This window comes from Natator depressus, chromosome 17 (genome assembly GCF_965152275.1).
Source record: "Natator depressus isolate rNatDep1 chromosome 17, rNatDep2.hap1, whole genome shotgun sequence".
NCBI lineage: Eukaryota > Metazoa > Chordata > Testudines > Cheloniidae > Natator > Natator depressus.
In genome coordinates, this window is record NC_134250.1 from 12,126,742 (window position 1) to 12,151,576 (window position 24,835).

The 24,835-nt window shown below is 41.0% G+C and overlaps 2 protein-coding genes across 2 annotated transcripts; one reads left to right on the plus strand and one right to left on the minus strand.

The window, feature by feature from the left end:
- Nucleotides 1–2,308: 2,308 nt before the first annotated feature.
- MED31 (mediator complex subunit 31) lies at nt 2,309–7,539 on the minus strand. Its single transcript, XM_074974863.1, has 4 exons — nt 7,432–7,539; nt 5,846–5,923; nt 4,973–5,069; nt 2,309–3,725 (listed from the first exon to the last, which is right to left on the minus strand). Exons 1-4 carry the CDS (start codon nt 7,439–7,441, stop codon nt 3,533–3,535), a joined length of 378 nt encoding a protein of 125 aa, XP_074830964.1. The 5' UTR covers nt 7,442–7,539; the 3' UTR covers nt 2,309–3,532.
- A 2,665-nt stretch (nt 7,540–10,204) lies between these two features.
- On the plus strand, nt 10,205–16,224 carry LOC142000460 (tRNA uridine(34) hydroxylase-like). Its single transcript, XM_074974754.1, has 3 exons — nt 10,205–10,288; nt 14,786–14,894; nt 15,930–16,224. The coding sequence occupies exons 1-3, from the start codon at nt 10,256–10,258 to the stop codon at nt 16,196–16,198; spliced, it is 411 nt and encodes a 136-aa protein (XP_074830855.1). The 5' UTR covers nt 10,205–10,255; the 3' UTR covers nt 16,199–16,224.
- The last annotated feature ends 8,611 nt before the right edge of the window (nt 16,225–24,835 follow it).

Below are 24,835 nucleotides of genomic sequence, written 5' to 3' on the forward strand. Positions count from 1 at the left end.
AACGAATTGTGTTTTAGCAATCTTTTCAACAGGCTGAACGTTCTCTATATTGATCAATAGAGGAACTGAAGTGTTTAAGAAACAAGCAGAGTCTGTAAGATGTAGTTGCACACTCAACCACAGGATGGGCAAGGGCTATCTAACTTATTGAAGGCTACTTGCAAGAAAATACTAGCTTACTACTTAACTACCCTGTAGAAGTAAAGGTCTATAGTTGTAGCTCAACACTACCCACTACTGTGATGTAAAAAGGCCTCTTTTTAGTCTGCCCTTATTTCTGCTTTCTGTGTGTGTTTTTTATAAACCCCACTATGTGATTGTTTGTTAAATTCTATATTATTTTACTATTTACCTTATATACCACATTACAATGTCCTCTTTTGATTCTCTACTTATAGGAATGACTTATTCTCTCTCTATAAAGGCATGTAGTCAGAATGTATAGCAGGCTACTCATGGGGAAATAGTGCAAACCCAGCCTTTGGAAAGTCTTTTTACTCTAGCAAGAATGACACTGTACCAGCCTCCCTCAACTGTCCTGTTTCTTAAAACACCTACCCCACCTGAAAATTTTAATTAAAAGTGGAAGAACCACCAGAGACTGTCCATTTGACTTATGTGCAAGGGGCACAATATAAAACTTTTATAGTTCTAGTTTCACGCTTTAGTAGATTTTACTTAGAGCTTAGCCATAGCTGTTTCATTTAGGTACAGGTTCAGTACTAAAATAAGTAAATTTTGACTAAACTTCTCTAAATGTTACACCTGGGGTAATTCTGTGCCAAAAAAAGCTGCACACAATATTTTAAAATTTTATGTCAAAAACAACACTACATAATCATGCCAGTTTCAATTATTCTGGTAATTTATTTCAAAATACCTGTCAGCAAGTATGTCTAACAATAGACAGACAAAAATCCCCCCAATAATGGAGAGTTAAACTCCTGTGAGAGCCCAGTTCCTGTTTCTCTTTCCCCCTCTGCCCAGCCTAGCTCAGGGGCCAGATATCCACAACTCTTCCCTTCCAGAGCCCAGCCATGGGCCTCTCCGGCCAATACACCTGAATCCCCTATCCTCAAGAGCCTAGCCATGGGCCCTCCACCTGAGATAGTTGTATTCCCCTCTCCTAAAGAGCCCACCTCTGGGGCCGCTCAGCTCTGGGGCCACCCAGCCTGGATATCTGCACTCAGAGCTCATCCGCATGCCCCCCCCCCCCTTTGCCCAAATGCCCACCCCTCAGAGCCCAGGGATCCACAGCCTGATGCTTAGTCCCAGGCTTGGGTGGATTTTCCTATGTGCCACTGCCTCTTTCCCTCAGGGCATGTGGGGAACTGCAGCTGCTAGGAACCCTCCCCCTGGCTGTGTCTTCAGTAGGTGCAAGCTGGGCTCTGCCTGGTTCAGTGGCCCCTTGTGGCAGCCAGCAACATTGCAGCCCATTTCTGTGGAGTGGGAAAAGGAAAGTCTGTACAAAACCCATTAATTTTTGCAAAATTGTGCAATGGCACAGAATTCCCCCGGAAGTAAGATGTGGTAGAGAATTAAATGGGATATGCTTAACTCAGTACCAATTGCCAAGATGGTAATCTCTCTCTACTCTTCCTGTCTCCCATTTCACTGCTGTAATGCAGTCACCTCTCTATAGTGTGCTTTGCAGATGCATGGCCTACTAACAACTGTTGACTTATGTTTTAAAAAGTTTGTCTCTCTCATTCACTCCTCAAAGGTGTGCACAGAGAAGGACTGATATACAGACTGTATACAGATTTTAAACATTAACTTAAAGGCCAACAGTGTTTAGAGGGTTTGGTCACTACAGCAGTCTCTAAACCTTACCAATCTTTTGAAAGATTAAATAGGGAGAATATACTCCCTGATGTGGAATAAAGGGAGAGCTACATGAAGTAGAGTTAAGCACTGTAGATGTGAGGATGAAATTCAGATGTATCAGTTTTGATTTTTCATAAGTCAACTTAACAGAGTTATTCTAGAAGTCCTTAACAGAAGGAACATGCAATATCGCGCACATACTGTAGAAACATTTCCAACTTTCTGCTTACATAACTAATTCAAAAGCTGGCGGGCAATATTTGCTGTGCTCTTATAGGCGCTTGTTACATCCAAGTTATTTTTTTCTATCTAAAAGCATAAGTGTTAGTCTGGCCAACTGCTTACAAATTGCCTTTTACAGTGGAAAATAGCCAATCTAAGTTTAACCCTTTTAGAAGACAGCTACATTAGTTCTACAGGGCATAAGCCCATTAAAACTTCAGGCAGGACAAAGCTTTGTTATTTTTTATTAAATATAGTTTCAACAACAGCCACAGTCTTGCTGAAAAGTAACATCAAAGTCCATGAAAAATAAAAACCACTTCACTTTCTACTTCTAGTGTCAGAACTTTACTCTTTATAACTGACATTCACCTCAATTAATGGCCAGGAAGAAAAAGTATAATCCCTACCTTTCTTCTACAATTAGGGATAACTTACAACAACTGTGTAATAACCTATTTCTTTTTTATTAAGGCTTTAATTGATGTCTGTAGGGGTTGTCACCTTCTTGTAATAAAAACAGTCATATTAAAGATAAATATTTCTCTACCTATGACCTTTCATATACAAGCCTTAAAAACATTTACAACTACCTGAAATATACTTACTCCCTTTAAGCTTTCCTAGCAGCAACTGGTCAAGCTTGCTGACACTGAAGAGACAAGATAACTGAATGGGTACAACTGTCACAGTTTATCTCCCCTGTTTTGTGTCTGCACTGGTTATTTCCCACTGAAGGGCTTCTCAGTTGTTAGTACTAATCTCCCCTCATCAGCTGCAACCTCTGTTATTCTCACCACTTTGGTTTATGCTTCAAATTTTGGTATCAGCAAATCTGCATTAAGTTTACAGCAAGGGCAGTAAACAACAAATCGTTAACAGACAAACAGAAGTGCAGCCATAGGACAGCTCTGCTTCAATATGGATATGTGCACAATTAAGGTTTTCTGTAACAGATCTCATTTCAATTGTGCATACCTTGCCCTTGTGACAGAAATATCTCTCTGCATCACATGGGGACTCTTAGCCCGGCTTGTAGAGTCACCTTATACAATGCCACTGTCCTCCACACGCTGCAGTTCAGAGAATATGCCTTCAAACACAGGCTTTTCAACTACAAATTCTTTCAGTAACTCCATGGTTAGATATGAAGGTAACAGGGACCTTAGACAACCACATTTAGTTTTCAAAATAGATACATGCATGAAGGCCAAAAGTGATCTTAAGACTGTACTCTTTCTTCGGAAAAAGACAAAACCACCACTGAAGGTTCAACAAAGTATACATCGGCTACATCACGTTAACGTGGATACTACTTGTTGATAGGAAAACAGTCACTTGATAAACCAAAAACGTTCTCTGTCTACATTAGCACATGAGGTTATGTATATCACTAATGCCAAAGCTACAAAAATAAGTCAAATTTTCCCTTGCAAATACATGTATTGACATGAAGTAAATGTTGCCACTGTGTCAAACGCTCTCATTTTACAGAAGTATTGTTCTGTTGCTGCTGCTCTGCCAGTGTTTGCTGGAGACGCATTCTTTTCCGTGAATAATGCTGCCAGTGAAGGATCTGTTGCTCATCAATAAATTTAGCACACTGAGCATTTACCAGTTCTTTACGGAAGTGTTCATATTGGAGCAGCTCTAACATGTGCAAACACTGAGGATACCTAGATTAAAAACAAACAATATATTTTAATACAAACTTTTACAGGGTTTACCCAGATTAGATTTAATATACTGCCACTTTCTGTATTAAAAATCCCATATTCTTAGTTTATTATTTTACAATATTTATATGCAAGATATTCATGTTTTGAGAAGCTCTGCTACTTATAATTCAAATAATTAATTATGGTAATGCATTCTTTAAGATAACGTGGACAATATTAGAGAAGGAAAACAGCCCCAAAATCTAAATGAGGCTGTCTAGATCAGTGGTTCCCAAACTCGTTCCTCCGCTTGTGCAGGGAAAGCCCCTGGCGGGCCGGGCTGGTTTGTTTACCTGCCACGTCCGCAGGTTTGGATGATCGCGGCTCCCAGTGGCCATGGTTCGCTGCTCCAGGCCAGTGGGAGCTGCTGTAAGAGGCACGGGCCGAGGGACGTACTGGCCATTGCTTCCAGCAGCTCCCATTGGCCCGGAGCAGCAAACCGCGGCCACTGGGAGCCGCGATCGGCCGAACCTGCGGACACGGCAGGTAAACAAACCAGCCAGCCTGCCAGGGGCTTTTCCTGCACAAGCGGTGGAACAAGCCTGGGAACCACTGCTCTAGATTATCCACTTATTTAAACATTCTTATATACAGTAATGTACTCAGATGATCTCAATCATGTTGCTGATAATTTCAATCTGAGAAACACACACCCATACCCCCCTCACCCTTCTCTTGGAGTGACTTTTCTGAGGTCACAGATTTCCATTAAAGCTTCTGTGTATCAGCTGTAATAGTTATCAGTTTCAGAACCTCATGTGGAGAAACAGAAGAAGAAAGAAACTCCTTACACAAAATGTGAAACAAGTCTGCAAAATTAAGAAGTGTTCAAAACCATGCTGTACTTTATACCATTTCTTTTCTGTGTTGCAAAATAACTCTGAGTGTTCTTTCTGTGCCTGACTCAGGCTTTGTAGTACCAGAGCGTTCAAGAATATTTACTATCAGCAAACAGTGAAGCTTCTGTGCGGGCTACCAAATCACGATTTACTTGCATAATTGAGGGAAGGTAAGTGCCACCCTCTTATCTAGGTAATTAAATAGAAGGTCTTCTCATGAGGCCTGGACTGTGTATGTATCAAACTTTGTAATACAAATCAGCAGACTGGAAACAAATCAAGTACTGGTACACAGTTATATAACGCACAATATAAGGTCCGTATTACATTATTACAACGCAGAACACAAAATAATTTAACACTTACTTTAGGTATTTGGCATATTCAGGTTCTTTCCAGTAAAGTAAATATTTAAGATAATTTACAAAAGATTTGTCTTTGAAGTACCCTCTCTGTGCAAGAACTGAAACAAAACAAGAGTATCAACTGCACTTGCAAGAAAGCAAATTACATTTAAAACTTTAGAAAAGCACATACAAAAGCTTCTTTCTGTGTGGCTTAGTATATATTATTAAAGAGCACTTCTATTTTTAAAATGTTTTAAACCAACAACTGTTACAAATCACTCCCAAGAGTCCTATAATTGAGAGATGAAAAATCCTCCTCTTTTCAGTATGTTTATTTTGCATTTGATAGCACTGTGTTTATAGCAACTTAGTCACCTTTCCCCTTTTGTATAGGTCTATCACAGAGCAACAAGGCAGAGAACAGACTTTTAAAAATAGGATATTGTGTTTGTAACATCATAAAAATTGTCAAAAAGGTTGAGGGGCAAGGATAGGGGTAGCACCTTAAAATTACTTGAATTCTCTTTTGTTTTTAATTGCCTAATCTTTAAATTGATGGTGTCCCTTTAAATAACTTAAAAATATTTTAATATGCCCTTTAGCTGCTTCTGCTATTTATTTAGGAATTTATATTGGCATCCAAGGAGTTTCATCAATGAAAACAATTACACAAAATAGAACTTATTACTTAAAAAAAAAGCTATTCCTGCTATAAAGCTTGTCCGAACAAGAAGCGTTACAGACTGAGCAACTTTTATATATCAATAACTTAAATGATCCAACCCCCTTATTGTATTAGATCCTTTTTCAATATTTAGCAATCCAGAAACAGTAAATATTGGTAACTAATATTCGTTACTCAGGTCCCTGATGTTTCACTTCAAGTACTTACAGTTTAGGTAATTGGGGTTTGCCAGACACTGAACAAATTCCAACTCCAGTTGGAACCGAAGTCGATTTCCAGTATCATCTGATGTTGGGGGGGAAAAAGTAGGTCAGTACAAAAAAACCCCATGCATTCTATGCAAATGAAAGCAAGAAAAACATTAATAAGGATCTGAGCTATACATAGAATACAGAAGGTTTGTTTCTCAATCCCAGCCATATAGGCAGAAGCACTCCATCTGGAGTTAGGAGGAGATAAAGCAATATATCCCTCCAATCAAATCGTAATATTGATTCATTTTGCAAGATAGTTCTTTCCAAACCTGAGATACTTTGTCAAATTAATCAATATTTGGCACATCAGTAAATATTATAGCACCAAACCCATAACTTCAATAGGCTACCTTTTAGAAAGATCCAGCCTTGGGAAATCTACCACATGCCTATGTCAGTTATACCAACAATCATTTACCTTCACTGTTAAAAATGTGTACCTTATTTCTAGTTTGGATTTCCCTAGTTTCAATCACAGGATCTCATTATCCCTTTTCCTGCTACATCAAAACGTCATTACTATCAGGAATATCTTCCCCGTGTAGATACTTAAAGACTGCAATCAAATCACCTCTTAATCTTCTCTTACATAAATTAAATAGATTGAGCTTCCCTAGTCTGTCACTATAAAGTGTTTCAGAGTAGCAGCTGTGTTAGTCTGTATTCGCAAAAACAAAAAGAGTACTAGTACTAGCACCTTAGAGACTAACCAATTTATTTGAGCATGAGCTTTTGTGAGCTACAGCTCACTTGTCTTTCAGGTCTTGAATCACTCTTATTGCCCTTTTCTGAACGCTTTCCAATTTTTTAACATCCTTTTTGAGGCACCAACACCAAACTGAACACAAGTCTTTATTTACCACCTCACCAATCTGTCATCTGCAAATTTTACCTGCAATAATTTTATATTTTCTCTCAGATCACAAAGAAATTGAATAGTATTTGCAAGGAACATATCCCAGCAGGACCTCACTAACCACTCATCCCCCCACTCCCCAGACAATTCCCCATTTACAATTTTTTTTTGTGATTTATCAGTTGAAAAGCTTTTAATCCATTTAATATGGGTGCATGCACTTTGTATATTTGGGGGAGGGGGGGTTATATGTTAGATGAGGATTAAATCAAATGCGTTACAGAAGTCTACATGTATTAGTTCTCTCTATCAATCAAATTTATGATCATATAAAAAAATATAAAGGTTTCAGAGTAACAGCCGTGTTAGAGGAGCGGGCACAGAGGGGGCCTCATAACACCCAGGCCCTGCTGGGTGCTATGAGGAGGGGCGAGGAGCGCTCCCCTTCGGGGAAAGAGCAGGGGGAGGGTGGGATTGAGACACGGATGCTCCTGGGCAGGCGCTGGTGAGAAAGGGGCGTTCACTCCCCCCCCCCGCCACAGCTCCGAGCCCTTCCCAGCGAAGCGGAGAGAAGCAGGGTCGCCAGCCGGGGGCTCGGTGGCCAGGAGCCGAGGGGAGGCTCCCCTAGCTGGGGGTGGGGTGACTAGGGCACGGGAGTGGAGGAAGCCGCCCCCGGCTCTCACCTGTCTCCATGGCTGGCGGCCCCGCTCACGCGCCGAGACACCCCGAACACAAGATGGCGGCGGCCCCCTGCCGGACGGAAGGCAGCACTGGTGCATTCTGGGAAGCCCGGCGGAGCGTGGGGGTGTTGCTAGGGTAACGAATACGCCAGTGAGCCCAAGAAGGGGGACAGTGATTGGCCCTTTGTGTCCTGAGTGCGGGAGAACTCAGCTCCCGAGCAGGGCTGCGGTATCACGACATCACCGTGCGCCAAGTGGATGACGTCACAACCCGGGGGCGTGCTGGGCTGCTCAGGACATAAAAGCCAAGGAATGCTGCGTCGATCATGACATCACAGTGCACTAAGTGAATGACATCACAGAATGGGGGGGGGGTACTGTGCTCCCTGTTCATGACCTCACACTGGGGAAATGCTGCACTGAGCATGACCCTGCACCATGGCAGTGCTGTGGTGTGCATGACACCACAGTGCCAGGGTGCCATGCTGTACATGATATCACGCTGTGTAGGTGCCGCATTGTGTCTGACATCACAATCAAGGACACCGCATTGTGACATCACAATGCAGGATGTGTTAGGAACAGCCCGGATGGAACTCATTGCAGCATGAGACACTAAGATGGGACATGATAACTGTCTACAGCTTGCAAACACCAAGCAAGAGGAAGAATTATTTAGTGTGGTTCACAGAGAAACAACTAAAAGTGATTAGGTGAAATTAAGAGGGATAACTTAGGCTGAATATCAGGAAACACTTCCTGACAGTGAGATGTACTGGGTTGTGGAATAGTCTCCCAAAGGAAGTGATGAAAGCCTCATTGCTCTGGACTTTTAAAATTGGGTCATACAAACGTGCTACAGTATCAGAGAAAGAGTGAGATCAGATGCCCTAACAATTCTTTCTCTTCTCTGATATAATACTATGATGATGATGATAATAATCAGTCTCATATACAGTGATTTTCATCCATAGATCTCAGAGCAAATTGTGTATATGATTTAACAAGTGGGTTTTTTTACCCGTGAAAGCTTATGCCCAAATAAATCTGTTACTCTTTAAGGTTCCACTGGACTCCTTAATATTAGTTTTAAAACCTCAAATTACAAACCCTTTGTAAAAAAGGTTGATAATTTTTATTCATGATGTTGGGGACACTGGGGCATGGCCACTAGGTAACTCGAGGGGATGGAAGACCACGAGTGTCGATGAAGCCCCCTCGCACTAGGCCCAAGTGTCCTTGGCCCCCCCTGCCTGGAGGCACTCGCAGCAGTTATGCTGAGGATCTGCAACAATATGTTGCCGAGTCAGACTGCCTGAAACTAAACAAGGCCAAACAGGGCAGATATGGAAGAACAATGCTGAATAAAGCAGCTTTATGTATAGTTTAACAAATGATACAAAAAACAAGGGAATTAGCTGGTAACTGGATTGGCTGGCTATATGGATACTTAGGGCAGCTTGCTATTGGATAAGTATGCTGAAGAAAGGATGTATAAAAGCCTGTGTAACTTCCTGCTCTGTGTGCAGGATTTGAGATTCTATTCTCCCTGTACCTTCTTGCAGCTGCAAATAAACTTTCCTGCTTCTCCACCCCGTTGTGATTATTGGGTGACGCACACTGGGCAACGAACCTTGCTGTTGTTTTGCCTCTCGGCACTGGGTGCCGGCAACAACGAGTTTTCAATAAGTAAGCAAAACTACAGCACCCAGAAGGGAAAATGATCTCTCTTCAGAAACAGCTCAGAAAATAAAGGTAGAACATGACACGGGAAAAATAACACAGAAAAAGTTTTAAAAATCCCAAATTTTGGAGATAAAAGGCTTCATACTGCTCCCAATGAAATCAACAGCAAGGAGCAGGATTGGGTCCATAGTCCACCATGTTGGTTATGGGGAAGAATAGATATACTAATGTATTTTAATAACAAATTCAGCTGTATACATAAAAATAAATCAAAAATCAAAACAGCAGTTAAATGTTTCCTACCGTTTGTACCTAGTCTCATATCCCTTGCTCACTCATAGCTGCCTATAATTTTAAAGTTTGCATTGGGCTGCTAAAACTAAAGCACAAACTCTAGAATCAAAGGACTCAAAGTTCAGTTTTGTATCAGTAAGCTCCCTTTCCAATCGGTGGCCTTTACTTGCACTCGTTTTCAGGTGGTGCTTGCCAAAAACTGTGAGCTTTTGCTTTTTGAAAAACAGTGCTATATAATGACAGGTTTCAGAGTAACAGCCGTGTTAGTCTGTATTCGTAAAAAGAAAAAAGAAAAGGAGTACTTGTGGCACCTTAGAGACTAACCAGTTTATTTGAGCATGAGCTTTCGTGAGCTACAGCTCACTTCATCGGATGCGCTGTAGCTCACGAAAGCTCATGCTCAAATAAACTGGTTAGTCTCTAAAGTGCCACAAGTACTCCTTTTCTTTTTAGTGCTATATAAGACATTTGTTTTTGTAGTGCTTAATTATAAGGACAAATAAGAATTTTTTATGTCTACATTTTTGAAGTTTGTTCCCTAAGAAATTATAAGTTTTTCCTTTTTTTGCCACTAATGTAATTGACTATAAGAGTTAAAATTCTGTTAATTTACCAAATGAATACTAACCATGTGACCTGCTACCTAGATAAGGAAGTAGGAAGTCTTTAGAGACCATATTCTTCACAGTTCTTTGCAACCGCCAAGATAATGGCAACACAATTTCTGCAGAAGATGGACAATTTGAATATAAGTGACCACAAAGAAATGATGAGTTTAGCCATAAAGCGGGTACAGAAGACATTTCCAAATGTGGAATCAGTTACCACAGAGACATTGCAATGCTGGATGGAAGAGAAGCCAGAGGAATTAATCATTCTTGTAAGTGATTTATTACCTATGAATTAAAGCAAGTACTCTGTAATTAAAATCAGTCTTGGTCTCCTGACTACCCAATTTAAGAGGGTAACATTTTTCTGTGTTCAACAAGTATTTTGTGTAACCTGGCTGTTCAGGTAGAATTTTTTTTAACTTATGATCTTATGTCAGACCTCTCTTTTTTCTCTTCTCCCTTCACGTCTTATCCTTTCCACATTGTACAAGTAGGGCCTCTTAGAGCCAGGGTGCAGGAGAGGACACTAATAACACTTTTCCCCTTTATAGTCTGGTGTACCCAAGGATCTCAAAGCATGCCTGGCTCAGTCCTCTATGGAGTTGCTTTTTATCATTCTTTCTTGACCTGATTGTGATGCATGCATGACCGTGACAAATTAAATAAAAAGAAAGTTATAATCAAGCTTACTCATAGGGTTAGCTCTTCAGCTGCAGTAAAGTGAGGTAGCACTGTTGAAGTCACCATGGCAGATGTACACCAACTGAGGATCTGGAGGAAAATTGAAACCCACAGCCTTGCACATGGGATTCTTCAAGAAAGGAAATAAACAAAATCTCCCGCCCCATTATTTATTTACAGGCATTGTTATAGTGTTTCTGGTAGGATCTGAGTGTCATTTACTTATGTTAGGCTCAGTTTATTCCTTTAAACCCACTGTATGGGCACCTACACTAGGACTTTCCACACTGCCTATCTAGCACTGGTACTGCTCCTAGTGTAAGGGGCGCTGTAGCCAGGGTGAGGTTGTTTGTGCAACTGTGCTATCTAACCCTACGTTAGTGCTTCTACCCTTGCTAGCGCTGGGGAATCATTAACACCACTTTTTTGCAACACCCGGATTTTCCACTGAGGTCTCCCGTCCCAACCTAGAACCTCACCATGCCAGCTTTAGTGTCTGAGATTTCCTGATGCCCAGTATAAGCACATGATGGTGCAGGAAAAAGGAATGTTGTAGAGGCAGCATACTCTGCCCCTGGAAAGGAACCGCTGCCAGGGAAGAGAGCTCTGTTTGACGAGGCCTGTGTTTTGGATTGGGGTTTTAGTTCTGGTTCCCCAGTTGTGTAGATCAGCTGGTGGGGTGAGAAGTATATATATCTAGTAATTGTATCTGCAATCCGTTGATTCATCATAACTCCATATTGCACCAGATGTTGCCAGGTTCTAGATTCCAACTGAGGGAACTGAATGGAGAGAAAAGGTGGGGGGCCAACAAGCCTCTCAAAGAAAGGAAACTATAGTTTTGGCAGGTTATGCTGTTAACCTATTGGACAGGCAGTTTACATTTTAATTTGAAATCAGTTGCAAACCCCACTTCAAAACCAGCCAAGTTCTTCAGCCATTTCCTAAGGGAACACGAACTATAAAGGTCAGTCAGGCTCTACAGGGAAAGTTTCATTCATCCAAGTTATGTCACAGCGAGAGCCAGAGCTGGATTTAGGCGCAGGCGACCAAGGTGAGGGCCTGGCTCCGTGGGGCACTGGGCTCAGGGTCCTGTAAGGGGGCACTGAAGATGCTCCTTGCCTGGGGCACCATTTGGTCTAGGGTCAGCCCTGGCTAAAGCACTTAACAAATGGAACTCTCTGAAAGAGCAGAGCAGAGCTGCATTGTTGCATCAGCACCCTGGGCAGGAACTCCGTTTCTGAAGTTGCATATTTATTCCAAATATTACATTTCTGCCTAGTTCAGCCTTTCAGATCTAGACTAAAACAAACCTCTATGGTCTAATGCTGCCAAGCTAGCTAGGTTTTACTGCTCCTGCTGTTGTTACATTGCAGTAACAATGGTACAGATTTGCCTGGAATTTGATTTTTTTTGTAAGCACTTTGCTATTTTTATAAGTTAAAATATTTTAAAATGTCAGCTAGGAATCGCCTATAAATGTATCTGTTACAAACTAACATGCAACATGGATTTTTTTTTCTGGGAATTGGGTTATAAAAACATCTAAAGACGACTTGTTCTTAGCTTTTGTTAATATAATAGGGTTGCTTTTTTCAGACAGGATCTTAGTGGTTGTGGAATACTACCATTATCATGTTGAAAAGTAAAAAGTCACTCCCTGGTAAACACAGACTTGAGGCTAAAAGGAGAGATCAGACAGATCCAATGTGTCTGCTTTTCTATTCTGGAATGCGATTTCGCTCCCAATAGTGACTTCAGAGGAGAGGATCCTATGGAAAGGTTGACTCACAGGAATCAAATTAGCATGTAGGTTTGCCAAAATCAAGTCAAGAATCTCAATTCTTGGCCATCAATATCAGGAACAAATTGAAAATTGAGGATAAGAAATAAAGGCCTGGAACATTCTCTGGGGAAATATTAAAAAAACCCAACACTAGTTAGTTTGTATGGGAGACGCCTGAACTTGTGACTATGAGCCCAGAACTCTCAGCTCTGACACTGGCCTTGAGCAAATAACAACCTCCCTGCTTCAGTTTCTTCATCTATAGAGCAGGAGTGATCGTACAGACTTACCTACTTGATCTCAGCCCTAAGGCTGTTTATTAGCTGAGATCCAGTGATGCAGTCTTTACTCCTGTGAGTTCAATGGCACGACTCATGTAAGCAAAGATTGCAGACATAGATCCTGATTGTTTCTAAAGCACATTGAAGGCATATGCTAAATACTGTTTGCTTTAAATTGTTATTCATTTTTATAAAATTGCATTTGTGTGGATTGCAATTAACAAATGTAGGAAGATGAGTTCCCTGCCATAGAGAAATTAAAAACTGTGTAAGTGAAAGCTGTGTTGTAAAAATGAGACATTGCTACGTATGTAATTACCACCACACCTAAGTGGCAATAAAGTTAAGCTCTTCCCATGTTATTATAACTATTCTGTTTAGTGACACGTAAAGATAGCAGGTACCAAGAGATATTGCCAGGGTAAAAACCTAGCCCCCGTAAAGCCAGGCAATGGGTGTTTTGCGATTGACTTCAACAGGGTCAGAATTTCACCACCTAATTTCATCCACCACAAATGGATTCAGACTCCGTTGATACTGTCTATTTATGTAGCCTCTCTGTTGATTGGAAAAGGCTTCCCTTTAAAATCTGAGATATTACATAAGGTACTTGTTCCTTTGCAGGACTTGGTGGGTAAGTTTCATGTTAAAAACAAGGTGCTTTCTGTGCGAACAGTGGAATATCACACAAACAACTTTACACAGTGCTTGCGCTTTTCAAAGTAATTTCTCAGTAGTTCTCAGGAATTAGAGGTGGAAATAACATCCTTACAAGCTTTATAAAAGTAGACTGTATGAGACAACTGTACCATTTTGCACACTGAAGAGTAGTTGTGACTAACAAAATAAGGATAATTTTGTAATAAGGATTCTATAAAACCCTTTTTTTTCCCACTCAGACCTTACATTCATGGAGTTTATACACAACATTATCTGTCAATTTGCTCATGCTGAGTTGTACTTGACTATGAATAATCCCATTGAAGAAAATGGATCTACTCATGGAGTAAGCTACTACATAATGTCAGTAAGGGTGACAGAATCTGGCCCTATATAGTTATAGCACCACTAAATGCAGCCCCTTCTGGGGTGTGAAGCCAGCACCCCATCATCCAGCATACACTGGAGAAAAGGGATACGTTGGGCAAGGATAAAACCTTATTCTTATACAAAGTGCCATTAGATAGTCAAATTCTACCTAGAGGAAAGAGTATGTTGCTTAAGATCTCATCTACAAGATCTTAGCATATTTAAATCTGTTTATTTACCTCAGAATTATAATGGGCTGAAGCAACACTGCCATGATTCAAACCAGAGGTCCCAAGAATTGTTAGTATTTCTTACCCACTGCTTAGGCCCGTATAAGTCATCTTCCCCAGCCTATGCACCTTCAACGTCTCTCCCCACCTAGAAGGCAGTCCTGTCACTATCTCCATCAGTAGGTCTTGAAAAATTGTATCCATAGTAGGTCAGACAGAACTTGCGCAGACTCTAGAAGATCCTGTTTCAAATATGGTTAAATAATAGAGAACAGGGTGCACATTATGTTATATTTATAACAAGCCTGTACAAAGTCTGCAATTTTTTACTCCAACTCTATAATTGTAGCTCAATAGCAGCGAGATCATAGTTATCGCTGACTGAAACGATTGTTAGAACATATTTAATTAAAGGCTTGAGTTTTATTTTTGAGGTCAAGGGACTGGCAGGTGATGTGCATTTCACAAAGCCCATCCTGTGATAGTCTTTGCTGAAACAGTCTTCATCTGGATTTTATTAGACACAGATGAAATTTTAATGAAGCCGTAAGTTTGGCTGTCCCAAGACTCAAGTTTTTGTGGCTTTTTGGGAACATAGTCACATGAGCACATGTCCCTATAGTTCATTCCAGTTTCAGACAACTAAGAGATAGCATAAATAGATCTGACATTAAACATCATGCTGCATATTTTAAACAGTCATCAGATATTGTAGGTTTTATTTGAATGAGTTAAAATTGGTCAATGTTCTGTTCTTAGGACATCCGGAGTGCAGCTGAATTTGAAGTCAGCCATCTGCCAGGGGCAATACTCATTGACCCTCAGAGTGATACACTGCAAGAATTTCTGCAGAAACAGCTCCTTCCAGGTACAGTAAAGATCTCAGTAGAACTCATTCTTTGTTGTTGCAAACAGCTTTCAAGCTGTTCTAAGGTGAGAATTTTCAAAAGAGCGCAGTGAGCACACCTGGGGCCAGAGTTTCAGAAGTGCTTAGCCCGTGGGGTGCTGGAGACGACTGGAGAATGGCTTGGCACACAGCCAGCTGAGAACTGGGGAAGTGCAAAGGTCACCTTTCCACCACCCTCCTGAGCTACTTCTCAGCCATAGCCAAGAATCTGGGCCGTAATATTAAAAAAAAAAAAAAAAGCCTTACCTGGATTATTAACAACACTCAAGACTATGAAGACTAAACCAATGAAAAACCTAATTTACTTTTCATCACATATTCTGGATTATTATTTTACTCTCTCTTTGGCACTCAGCCTAGATGGTATAACTGGACTGGGCAATTTCTGCTCAGTGTTACGTTCAGGTTCTTATACACTGGCACAGAGCTGAAGAGCCTGGGTAAAGAAGTGCTGTGGGGCATTTCAAACTGAAACAACCATTTTCAATTACATTAAAAAACATGAACATGTATAATCATCATTAATATTAGATTTTGTTATATAAAAAGAGACAAACTAAATTTTGTGTCTAAATGGCTTGACAAAGGTGCTGGGATATGCCCTGTGCTGAGGGCATTATTGCTGAAATCATCATCATAATAACAGACTAGAAGTATTGCCAACTCTCATAAAAATGTAACTTTTTTTTAAAAACCCCAGCTTCTGGAGTCAAGTAAATATGTGAGACTCTCAGCTTCAAAAAAAAGTAAGTTCTCAGCACTTATGGATGCAAAGCTTGAAAATGTGACACCAGCCACCCCTATATCCTCAAGGTTCAGAAACTAAACGTTGAATAAAAAGGACCCTAAATCCATTATTTATTTATTTAAATCGCATGATTTTTGAGGGCCGGAGTTACCACTGTTTGGAGTTGGCAATACTGGATTAGTGAGAAAAACCTTGTAGTTGTACATAGCTTTTAACTCCCTCCTTGGTTTTTTTCCATTCTATTTCAGAGAGTAAAAATAAAAACATCATTTGCTATTGCACTGTGGGGTACAGGGCTTCCAGGACTGCCCAGAGCATGAATGAGTTCTTGTCAAGTGAAGCCGGCCAAACCCGCAAAACTTCCCTGAAGGTTTATAATGCAGAAGGAGGACTGGTGAAATGGGCCAGTGAAAGAAGGCTGATGGTGGACAAGCAGGAGCATCCCATTCACCTCGTTCACCCCTACAATGCAGAATGGGCAAAACTACTGGAACCAGAGCTGCAAGCACAGATCTAAAGCATTTCTGCAAGTCTGATCTAACTGGGGCCTCTAGGTGAAATACAAATTAATAATAAGAATAAAAATCAATGGGGGCCCCAACCTCAACTGTGTCTTGTAGGCATAACTATAATGCTACTAATAGAGGATTACAATATGTATTGTAGTTGTTTTAATTGGTGGGCAGAACTGGCTAAAGATACTAAGCTAGCTTTTCAGCTGGTCTAAAGTGGAGTAGGAACTGAAGTCAAGTCAGATATGACAATTTACACCAGTTAGACTGAAATCTAGATTAACAAAGAGCACAGGACAATACAGAATCCATCTGCAGTCTGGTGAAAAGGGAGAAGTCCTGGCAAATGCTGGGAACAAGGTTATTGTGTATAAACAGATAGAATCCCACGGTCCAAATCATGACAAATGGAAAAGCAAAGCACTGCATTTTTAGCATCTCTGTTACTGTTTAAATTTGCTGGTGGAGTCCTGTATTCACCAGATAGCTTGTCTAGATGCATCTAATCTTTCTGGGAATAACAGTTGGGCCAGTCACATAGGTAAAGAGAAAGAGTGCCGGCTGGAGATGCACAGTAACCAGTAAATAAAATCCTATGATTAAGTAAGATTATTTCCTGCTAGTGAGTTAGGTTCTAAACATATATAAGCTCACCCACATACGATGAAAATAACTTTAATTCTTGGTCCTTGCAAAGGTGATGCACAAATAGTTACAGTTTCATGGAGGCCTAAATAAATATTTGGGAAGAGGTATAAACCCGCTCTTTAACTGCAATCTAACCAACCTGTCAGTGCTTATTATTTGCTCAATTGCTGTATAATCTTGCTGGCAGCTCTGAAATCCTTAGGAATTTCTAAATATACACACCTCTCACCTTGGTTACTGGACTTTTTAGGCGAGTGAAAATAGCGCATCACTGTTTGAACCTCTGTCTTTTCCTAGACCACTTTATTTTAAAAGTAGCTGTTGACTTATTTTAAATAGTCGAACATGGAGTACTACAGTCAAAAGAAATCTGAAACTGTTATTATAATTTCTGAGGTGCCTGATCTTGTAGTTTTACTCTGGCAAAAAAAAAAATTGTTCCAATTGCAAGAGTGGTTTGGGGGGTTGTTTTTTGTTTGTTTGGTCTTAACATTCAAACCTGACAGCTCTAGGGCCTAATCCAAAGCCCCTTAATGTCAATATGAGCCTTTCCATTTACTTCAATGGGCTTTGGATCAGACCCAGAGTCACCAGCCCAGCTACAGGATTCACGATGAGCGCTAGGGCAATGGAACTGAAAAGAGCTGGAGAAAGAGGCTGGGGATTCTGGAGAATAAGTCAATCAATAACTCGACTGCATGACACTTGTCTGACTGTGACTGAAGATGGAGCAGTCAGCATTTGGAATGATCAGATTTAGGAACAAAAAATACAATGAACTATCTAAAGCCACACAGCCCGAGCAGCCGAGACAAGGGTTGGTATTTGGTGAATGAGGTATAGAAGAAGCGCAGCTAGAGCTGTTACAAAAGGGAGGCCTAGTGAGAAGTGCCAGTACTTCCTGCACACAGAGAACCAGTTCAGAGCCTGCTGGTGTCTCTGAGTGGCAGAGGCCTCCTGCTGACCATATAACACAGGGGACAGTGTCATCTTAAGTGTGCACTTCGGGCTCCTTCTGGAACTTATAGGCAGCATGACTGTCAAGCTTCTTGTATCCGATGGCTTCAGGCTGCCCCTGCAAGCAGCTGAGGACACCAAGGAACCAGAGGAACTCCAGAGCTGTCCTGAAGCACAAGCAAGGAGTTGGGGCCCCATCAAGCCCCTGATCTGAAGCCACTCACAGGGTGGCGGAGATCTCATTGATAGGGCTGGTGATGGTGCCGATCCTGTCAATGAAGGCCATAAGAACTGTGAGCCGGGAAAGGGAATAGGCTGACGTTGCCCTTTAAGGAATGGACAACGGGAGCACTCAGCGCTTTCTCCCCCCTTGTGTTCCCACTGTCTTGTGGGGCTCCCCCATCCCTTCTCTGGAGCACCCCCTCCTGACCCTCTCTCAGCCTTTGCCTCAGGACCTTTGAAGTGGGACTAAGGGAATACTTTCATCCCTCTCACCAGCCCTCTGTCTCAGGACGGGGAGCAGCACATAAAGTCCAGTTTCTTCCCAGCACTCCTACATGTCAGAGAGGGCAGGGCCCAATTGCTTCCTTGGGATTAATCAGAGATCAAGACCTATTCCAGGGTTAAAATCATTAACAACAACTGTAAACGCTCAAAAGCTGATTCTTCTTGAAGTAATGAGCTGCTGGCAGTTCTCCTAAGGAAACTACAAACCACATCATTTACCCACATTGACTAAGGGGGAGACAGTTGAGGGATTTTAACTTCACAGCCCCAATGTTCCATGTTCTGCTAATTATTTCCAAAATTTTAACATAAAAATACAGTCAGCAGAAATAAAAAATGCAGAGAAAAGCCAGTCCTTTTGCCAGGTGGAGAGAATCTATTCTTCTGGGAAATTTGGATCCATATTCAGTATCTACAAAGTTCAGGGTATTTGGATCTGGGCTTTTGGTTTGGGCCCATCCCTTCTAACAACAGAGATAACGGTGGAAATTAGCAAAGGATGCTATATGAACCCACTCACATGGGGAAGGGTTTAACTCCTGGGGGGAGGTTATTATAAGTGGAGAAAAAAGAACAAGAAAAAGACTTATCCAGAGAATTAAAATAAGCAAGAAGGAGCAGATTCCTTCTCTCTCCCAGCCCCCTGAGAGGGCAAACTCTGTTCTCCCCATCTCCCCTCAGGGTCAGCACTTGTCTGAATTACTTCAGGGTGCAGAGACGTAGGTATGAAGTTCACTCACTCCTCTCCTAGACCAGCCTGGGGCATCCAGCTCTGTGGCACAGTTCCCATCTCTAATTCATAGATAGTGGGATTGAGTGGTTCTAATTAGGGACTGTTCTTAAACCAATATTCATGTCAAACTGATAATTTTGTTGCAGCTAAATGTAATCTTTAATGTGTCTATTCTAGGAAAGGTACAGTAGAGGGAATAGGTCCATATACAGAATGAGATCAGTTTTCATTTTGGGTGCATGCATTTTTTTTGGCAGATGTCTGCACTGGGAAATGGTAAGAAAAGAGAAGCGCATGGGTTGTGGTGGTTAAAGCAGCAGGACTGGGCATCAGAGTTCTTGAATTCTATTCCCAACTCTGGAAGGGCAGTGTTGTCTAGCAGTCAAAGCAACAGACAATCTAGAAGTTCCTGCATTCTCGCTGTGAGTTTATAATAAACAAGCTGCAGTAAAGACTGCCATAAAAGGGCCCCACCACCATGCAGATCCTTTTAATATCTTAATGAGTTAACAATTTGCCAGATTCAGTTATCTCAGCTGTAATAGGCTCTCTGCAGATGGACTTTATTCAAACATTGTCATGACCCAAAAAGAAGTTGATTTCTGTGCAATCTGCTAGTTACAGAATGACCCAACTAAATATGCTCTATAAATAGTTTACAAAAAGTAAGCGGACCTAGAGATTCTCATCTACATAATGCGAATAAGGGTGGCCTAAAGGTGGTTGACATGTGTATCCCAATACTGTTTAGGGACCTCATCCGATACTTTGCCTTCTGTAGCAATGGGACTTCAAACTATGGTTTGGTTTCCTCACATCAATCTTCTGTAATTTCCACTTTTTGTATGTTCCTCAAAAAGATGAGAACGGTGACAATCTACACAGACCTCACTAGCTGCTGTAAAATTTCAGGCCAGTTTTTAAATAGAGATGCATTTCTGTGATGGAGTTCTGCAGAGCTAGATTTAAATTCACCTGTGTGCCAGCAAGATCTTGAGAGGTGTGTCAAAATGGAGCCATCCAAAATCAGTTGCCACTTTTGAAAATATTGGCCTTTGCAACTTGGTCACACAGGAATGACAGAGCAAAGAATCACACCCGGATAATCTGCCTACTTGACTTGTTCTTGTCACATGGCCATCCATCCTTCAAAAGACCTTGAGTCAGTTCCAAATTTCGATCACTATTTTGTATCTTCTAGGGTGAGATTTTCAAAAGCACTCAGCGCTGACCTAACTCATGTCAACGAGCCACTGATTTCAGTAAGAACAGGATTAGGCTAAAGATGAACAATTTTGAAAATCCCCCCTCGTTCTGACTTAAATATTAGAACTGGTTAGAAAATGCAGAGAGGGAAGATTTCAACCACAGTGAAAATAATTGTTTTCTACTGAAAAGTTTGACTTCTAATCAAAAACCTGAAAGCCATTTTTTAAAAGTTTTTGTAAGTGGGAAAAAACAAAATATGTCCAGATGAAAAAAAATCAAACTTTTTTTGGTTTTCGCTCAGATCAGTATGGCTTTTGGTTCCCAATGAATAATCAGAAATGTTCAGCGAAAACAGTCACCTTCTACACCAAAAAGAGTAACAACACTAAACAATACAAAGTAATAACTTGACTGAAAACTCAATTTCCCATCACATTTAAATTGACAGAAAACGTTCAACCAGCCTCACTAAATATTAATTAAGTCACTGCAACCCATTATTTCTCAATACTCGGCACAGGAGGGTTGTTTTGTTATAAGGAACATTCAGTCTCTCCTGACTTTTCAAGAATCTGGTTGTCTACAGAATCACTGCTCTTTAGAAGCTGCACGTCACATTTCTGGCATGAGGTATTATTTGAAAACCTCTTGCTGTCTGACTCATTGAAAAGCTACATTGCAAAGAAGGCCAAGCAGCAATTTTTCATGGTTAAATAAAGTGAATAGACACGGGGAAGATAACATCTTCTTACTTGTAAAAGAAATGGTCAGCTGCTTATGACAAGGATCTATATAAGGGACCTTATTGAGTAATGAATGGCCACTATTCACTTATTGCAGCAAAGAAACCCAGATGAACAAAAATAGATTTAATACTGAAATTATGACACAATCACCAACTAAATTTAAAAAAATTACAGTATTATTGCTAGGGATAGTTTTATTTATTTTATCAGGCGTGTTATGTCCGTTATCATTCCTTCCCCGCCTCCCCCATTTTCATGTGGTTATAACTTTCTTACACAGTGGTGGTAAACTTTTATGGCTGCCTAAAACATTTTAGGAAATTTTTAGCAGCCATTTGAGTCAATTTGGAAAATAAAGTGCCTGAATATGTGTAGAGTGGCTGTGTTACTGAGGGATTTTTCACGTCTGCATTTCCAGACACTGAAAAAAAGTTAACTGAGTAACTTTAACTTTTCATTAATATTGTGTTTCTCCCTAATGCGATGTGGAAATGGTTAGAGCAGTGGATTGGCAGCCAGGACACCTGGATTCAATTCTTGGCTCTGCCACTGACTTGCCGAATACCCTTGGCTTAATCACTTCATCTTTCTCTACAGTCTCCTATTCACAAGTAAAACAGAGGTAATAATAATACTTACCTACCACAGAGGTATCCTGAGGCTTTATTAAGGATTGCAACGTACTTCAAGAGTCTTGGATAAAAAGATTCCATATAAAAGTAATATAGAGTAATTGGATATAGTCACTGATTTTTATTTGTATATAAATCTAAACTTTAAAGAAACAATATCAGTAAACAGCACCTTGCATTAATGATGAGCAGCAAAAAGAATATTAGAAAGAGGCTGGGTCAGATTGTGTATTAGGGTTCCGCTTATACAAAGGTTACTAAACAGTTAACGTTATACTCATGTTCCAGCCATGAGCAGTGTGTGTTATCGATGGTTATAAGCACATCAGTAGAAGGTGTTATGAGTGGTTTTAAGTTATGGGTTTATAACCTATAGACCTGTTGGGCTCTATAACAATCTATTAATCCTTCATTAATCCTTTAGAAATGGAACTAACACCAAGCAGGATCAGATTCCATTAGAATGTGATGTAACAGGGCAGTGGAGTTTCCAGGACCTTACAATTGAAATAGGGAAAAATGTAACTGAGGCAGGCCACAATCCCCAATTATTTTGTGCAGTTATTCTCACTGCGTGATGCCCTGTGGTCCATTGCATGGGCTTCTACAAACAATGCTTTGAACAGGGAAAGCAGCCAAACCGTCAGGCACACACTGTGCTGCTGCTACTGATACTCTGGGAGAGTTTTCAATCTCTCCAGCACGTTGGTGCTTATTGCTCTGCTGGTGTGTTATACCAGTAGCTGCAGGAGTGGCCGTTGTCCGGTAATGAGCCGGAGATTGGATTGTTCTAGTACATCAAGGTGCCACAATGGCACGGATCAGATTGAACAATGTAGGAAAGTCACATTTATTGACACACGCTAGAGTACATTACAAAACAATCCACCCCCACCTTTAGGGAACCCACAGTGCAGGTTTCACAGAGGATTTGCTACTGCACGCCTCTTTCCGTAGATTTCAGAGTAGCAGCCGTATTAGTCTGTATTCGCAAAAAGAAAAGGAGGACTTGTGGCACCTTAGAGACTAACATTTATTTGAGCATAAGCTTTCGTGAGCTACCGCTCACTTCATCGGATGCATAAAGTGGAAAATACAGTGAGATTTATATACACGCAGACCATGAAAAAATGGGTGTTTATCATACACATTGTAAGGAGAGTGATCACTTAAGATGAGCTATTACCAGCAGGAGAGTGGGGTGGGGGGAGAGAAAACCTTTTGAAGTGATCATCAAGGTGGGTCATTTCCAGGAGTTAACAAGAATGTCTGAGGAACAGTGGGGTAGGGGAGGAATAAACAACGGGAAATAGTTTTACTTTGTATAATGACTCAACCACTCCCAGTCTCTATTCAAGCCTAAGTTAATTGTATCCAATTTGCAAATTAATTCCAATTCAGCAGTCTCTCGTTGGAGTCTGTTTTCAAAGTTTTTTTTGTTGAAGAATAGTCACTTTTAGATCAGAAATCGAGTGGCCAGAGAGATTGAAATAGTCTCCGACTGGTTTTTGAATGTTATAATTCTTGACATCTGATTTGTGTCCATTTATTCTTTTTCGTAGAGACTGTCCAGTTTGACCAATGTACATGGCAGAGGGGCATTGCTGGCACATATCACATTGGTAGATGTGCAGGTGAATGAGCCTCTGATAGTGTGGCTGATGTGATTAGGCCCCATGATGGTGTCTCCTGAATAGATATGTGAGCACAGTTGGCAACGGGCTTTGTTGCAAGGATAGGTTCCTGGGTTAGTGGTTCTGTTGTGTGGTGTGTGGTTGCTGGTGAGTATTTGCTTCAGGTTGGGGGGCTGTCTGTAAGCAAGGACTGGCCTGTCTCCCAAGATCTGTGAGAGTGATGGGTCGTCCTTCAGGATAGGTTGTAGATCCTTGATAATGCGTTGGAGAGGTTTTAGTTGGGGGCTGAAGGTGACGGATTATCAAGGATCTACAGCCTATCCTGAAGGACGACCCATCACTCTCACAAATCTTGGGAGACAGGCCAGTCCTTGCTTACAGTCCTTGCGTTCACCTGCACATCTACCAATGTGATATATGCCATCGTGTGCCAGCAATGCCCCTCTGCCATGTACATTGGTCAAACTGGACAGTCTCTATGTAAAAGAATAAATGGACACAAATCAGATGTCAAGAATTATAACATTCAAAAACCAGTCGGAGACTATTTCAATCTCGCTGGCCACTCGATTTCTGATCTAAAAGTGACTATTCTTCAACAAAAAAAAAAAAAAACTTTGAAAACAGACTCCAACGAGAGACTGCTGAATTGGAATTAATTTGCAAATTGGATACAATTAACTTAGGCTTGAATAGAGACTGGGAGTGGTTGAGTCATTACACAAAGTAAAACGATTTCCCCTTGTTTATTCCTCCCCCACCCCACTGTTCCTCAGACGTTCTTGTTAACTCCTGGAAATGACCCACCTTGATTATCACTTCAAAAAGTTTTCTCTCCCCCCACCCCATTCTCCTGCTGGTAATAGCTCATCTTAAGTGATCACTCTCCTTACAACGTGTATGGTAAACACCCATTTTTTCCATGGTCTGTGTATATAAATCTCACTGTATTTTCCACTTTATGTGTCCGATGAAGTGAGCTGTAGCTCACGAAAGCTTATGCTCAAATAAATTGGTTAGTCTCTAAGGTGCCACAAGTACTCCTTTTCTTCTTTCCATAGCGAACACGAATGTTCAAAAACCAACAGTTAATCTGTTAAAGATGCAATTTGTCTGCAATTATTTTAACAAAAAAAAGACACACTCTGGCTGGTTTGATTTTAGGACTTGGTCTTGCATTTACATGAGACTCTCGAGCCAATTCAGTAGGCTTTTCCCCCCAGCAACTGATTCCCACCCCCCATCCCTGATGCAAAAAATCTTTAGCAAATGCTTTTGCCATATTCTGAGGTTTCGCTCTTTAGAGCGGAGATGAGCCTATGCTGGAACACAAGATCTGAAACTGCCAAAACTTGACCAAGAGTGATCCAGCTCTGGATTCATAGATTCTTTTGGGGCCAGATCCTCATTGGTGTGAATCAGCATTGCTCTGAATTCAAGGGCACTATGCTGATTCATACCAGCTGAGGAGCTGGCCCATACTTTTTAAGACCAGAAAGGCCCATTCTGATGATTTAGTCAGACTTCCTCCATAACACAGGCCCTAGAATTTCATCCAAAGCTCATGGCTCAAACC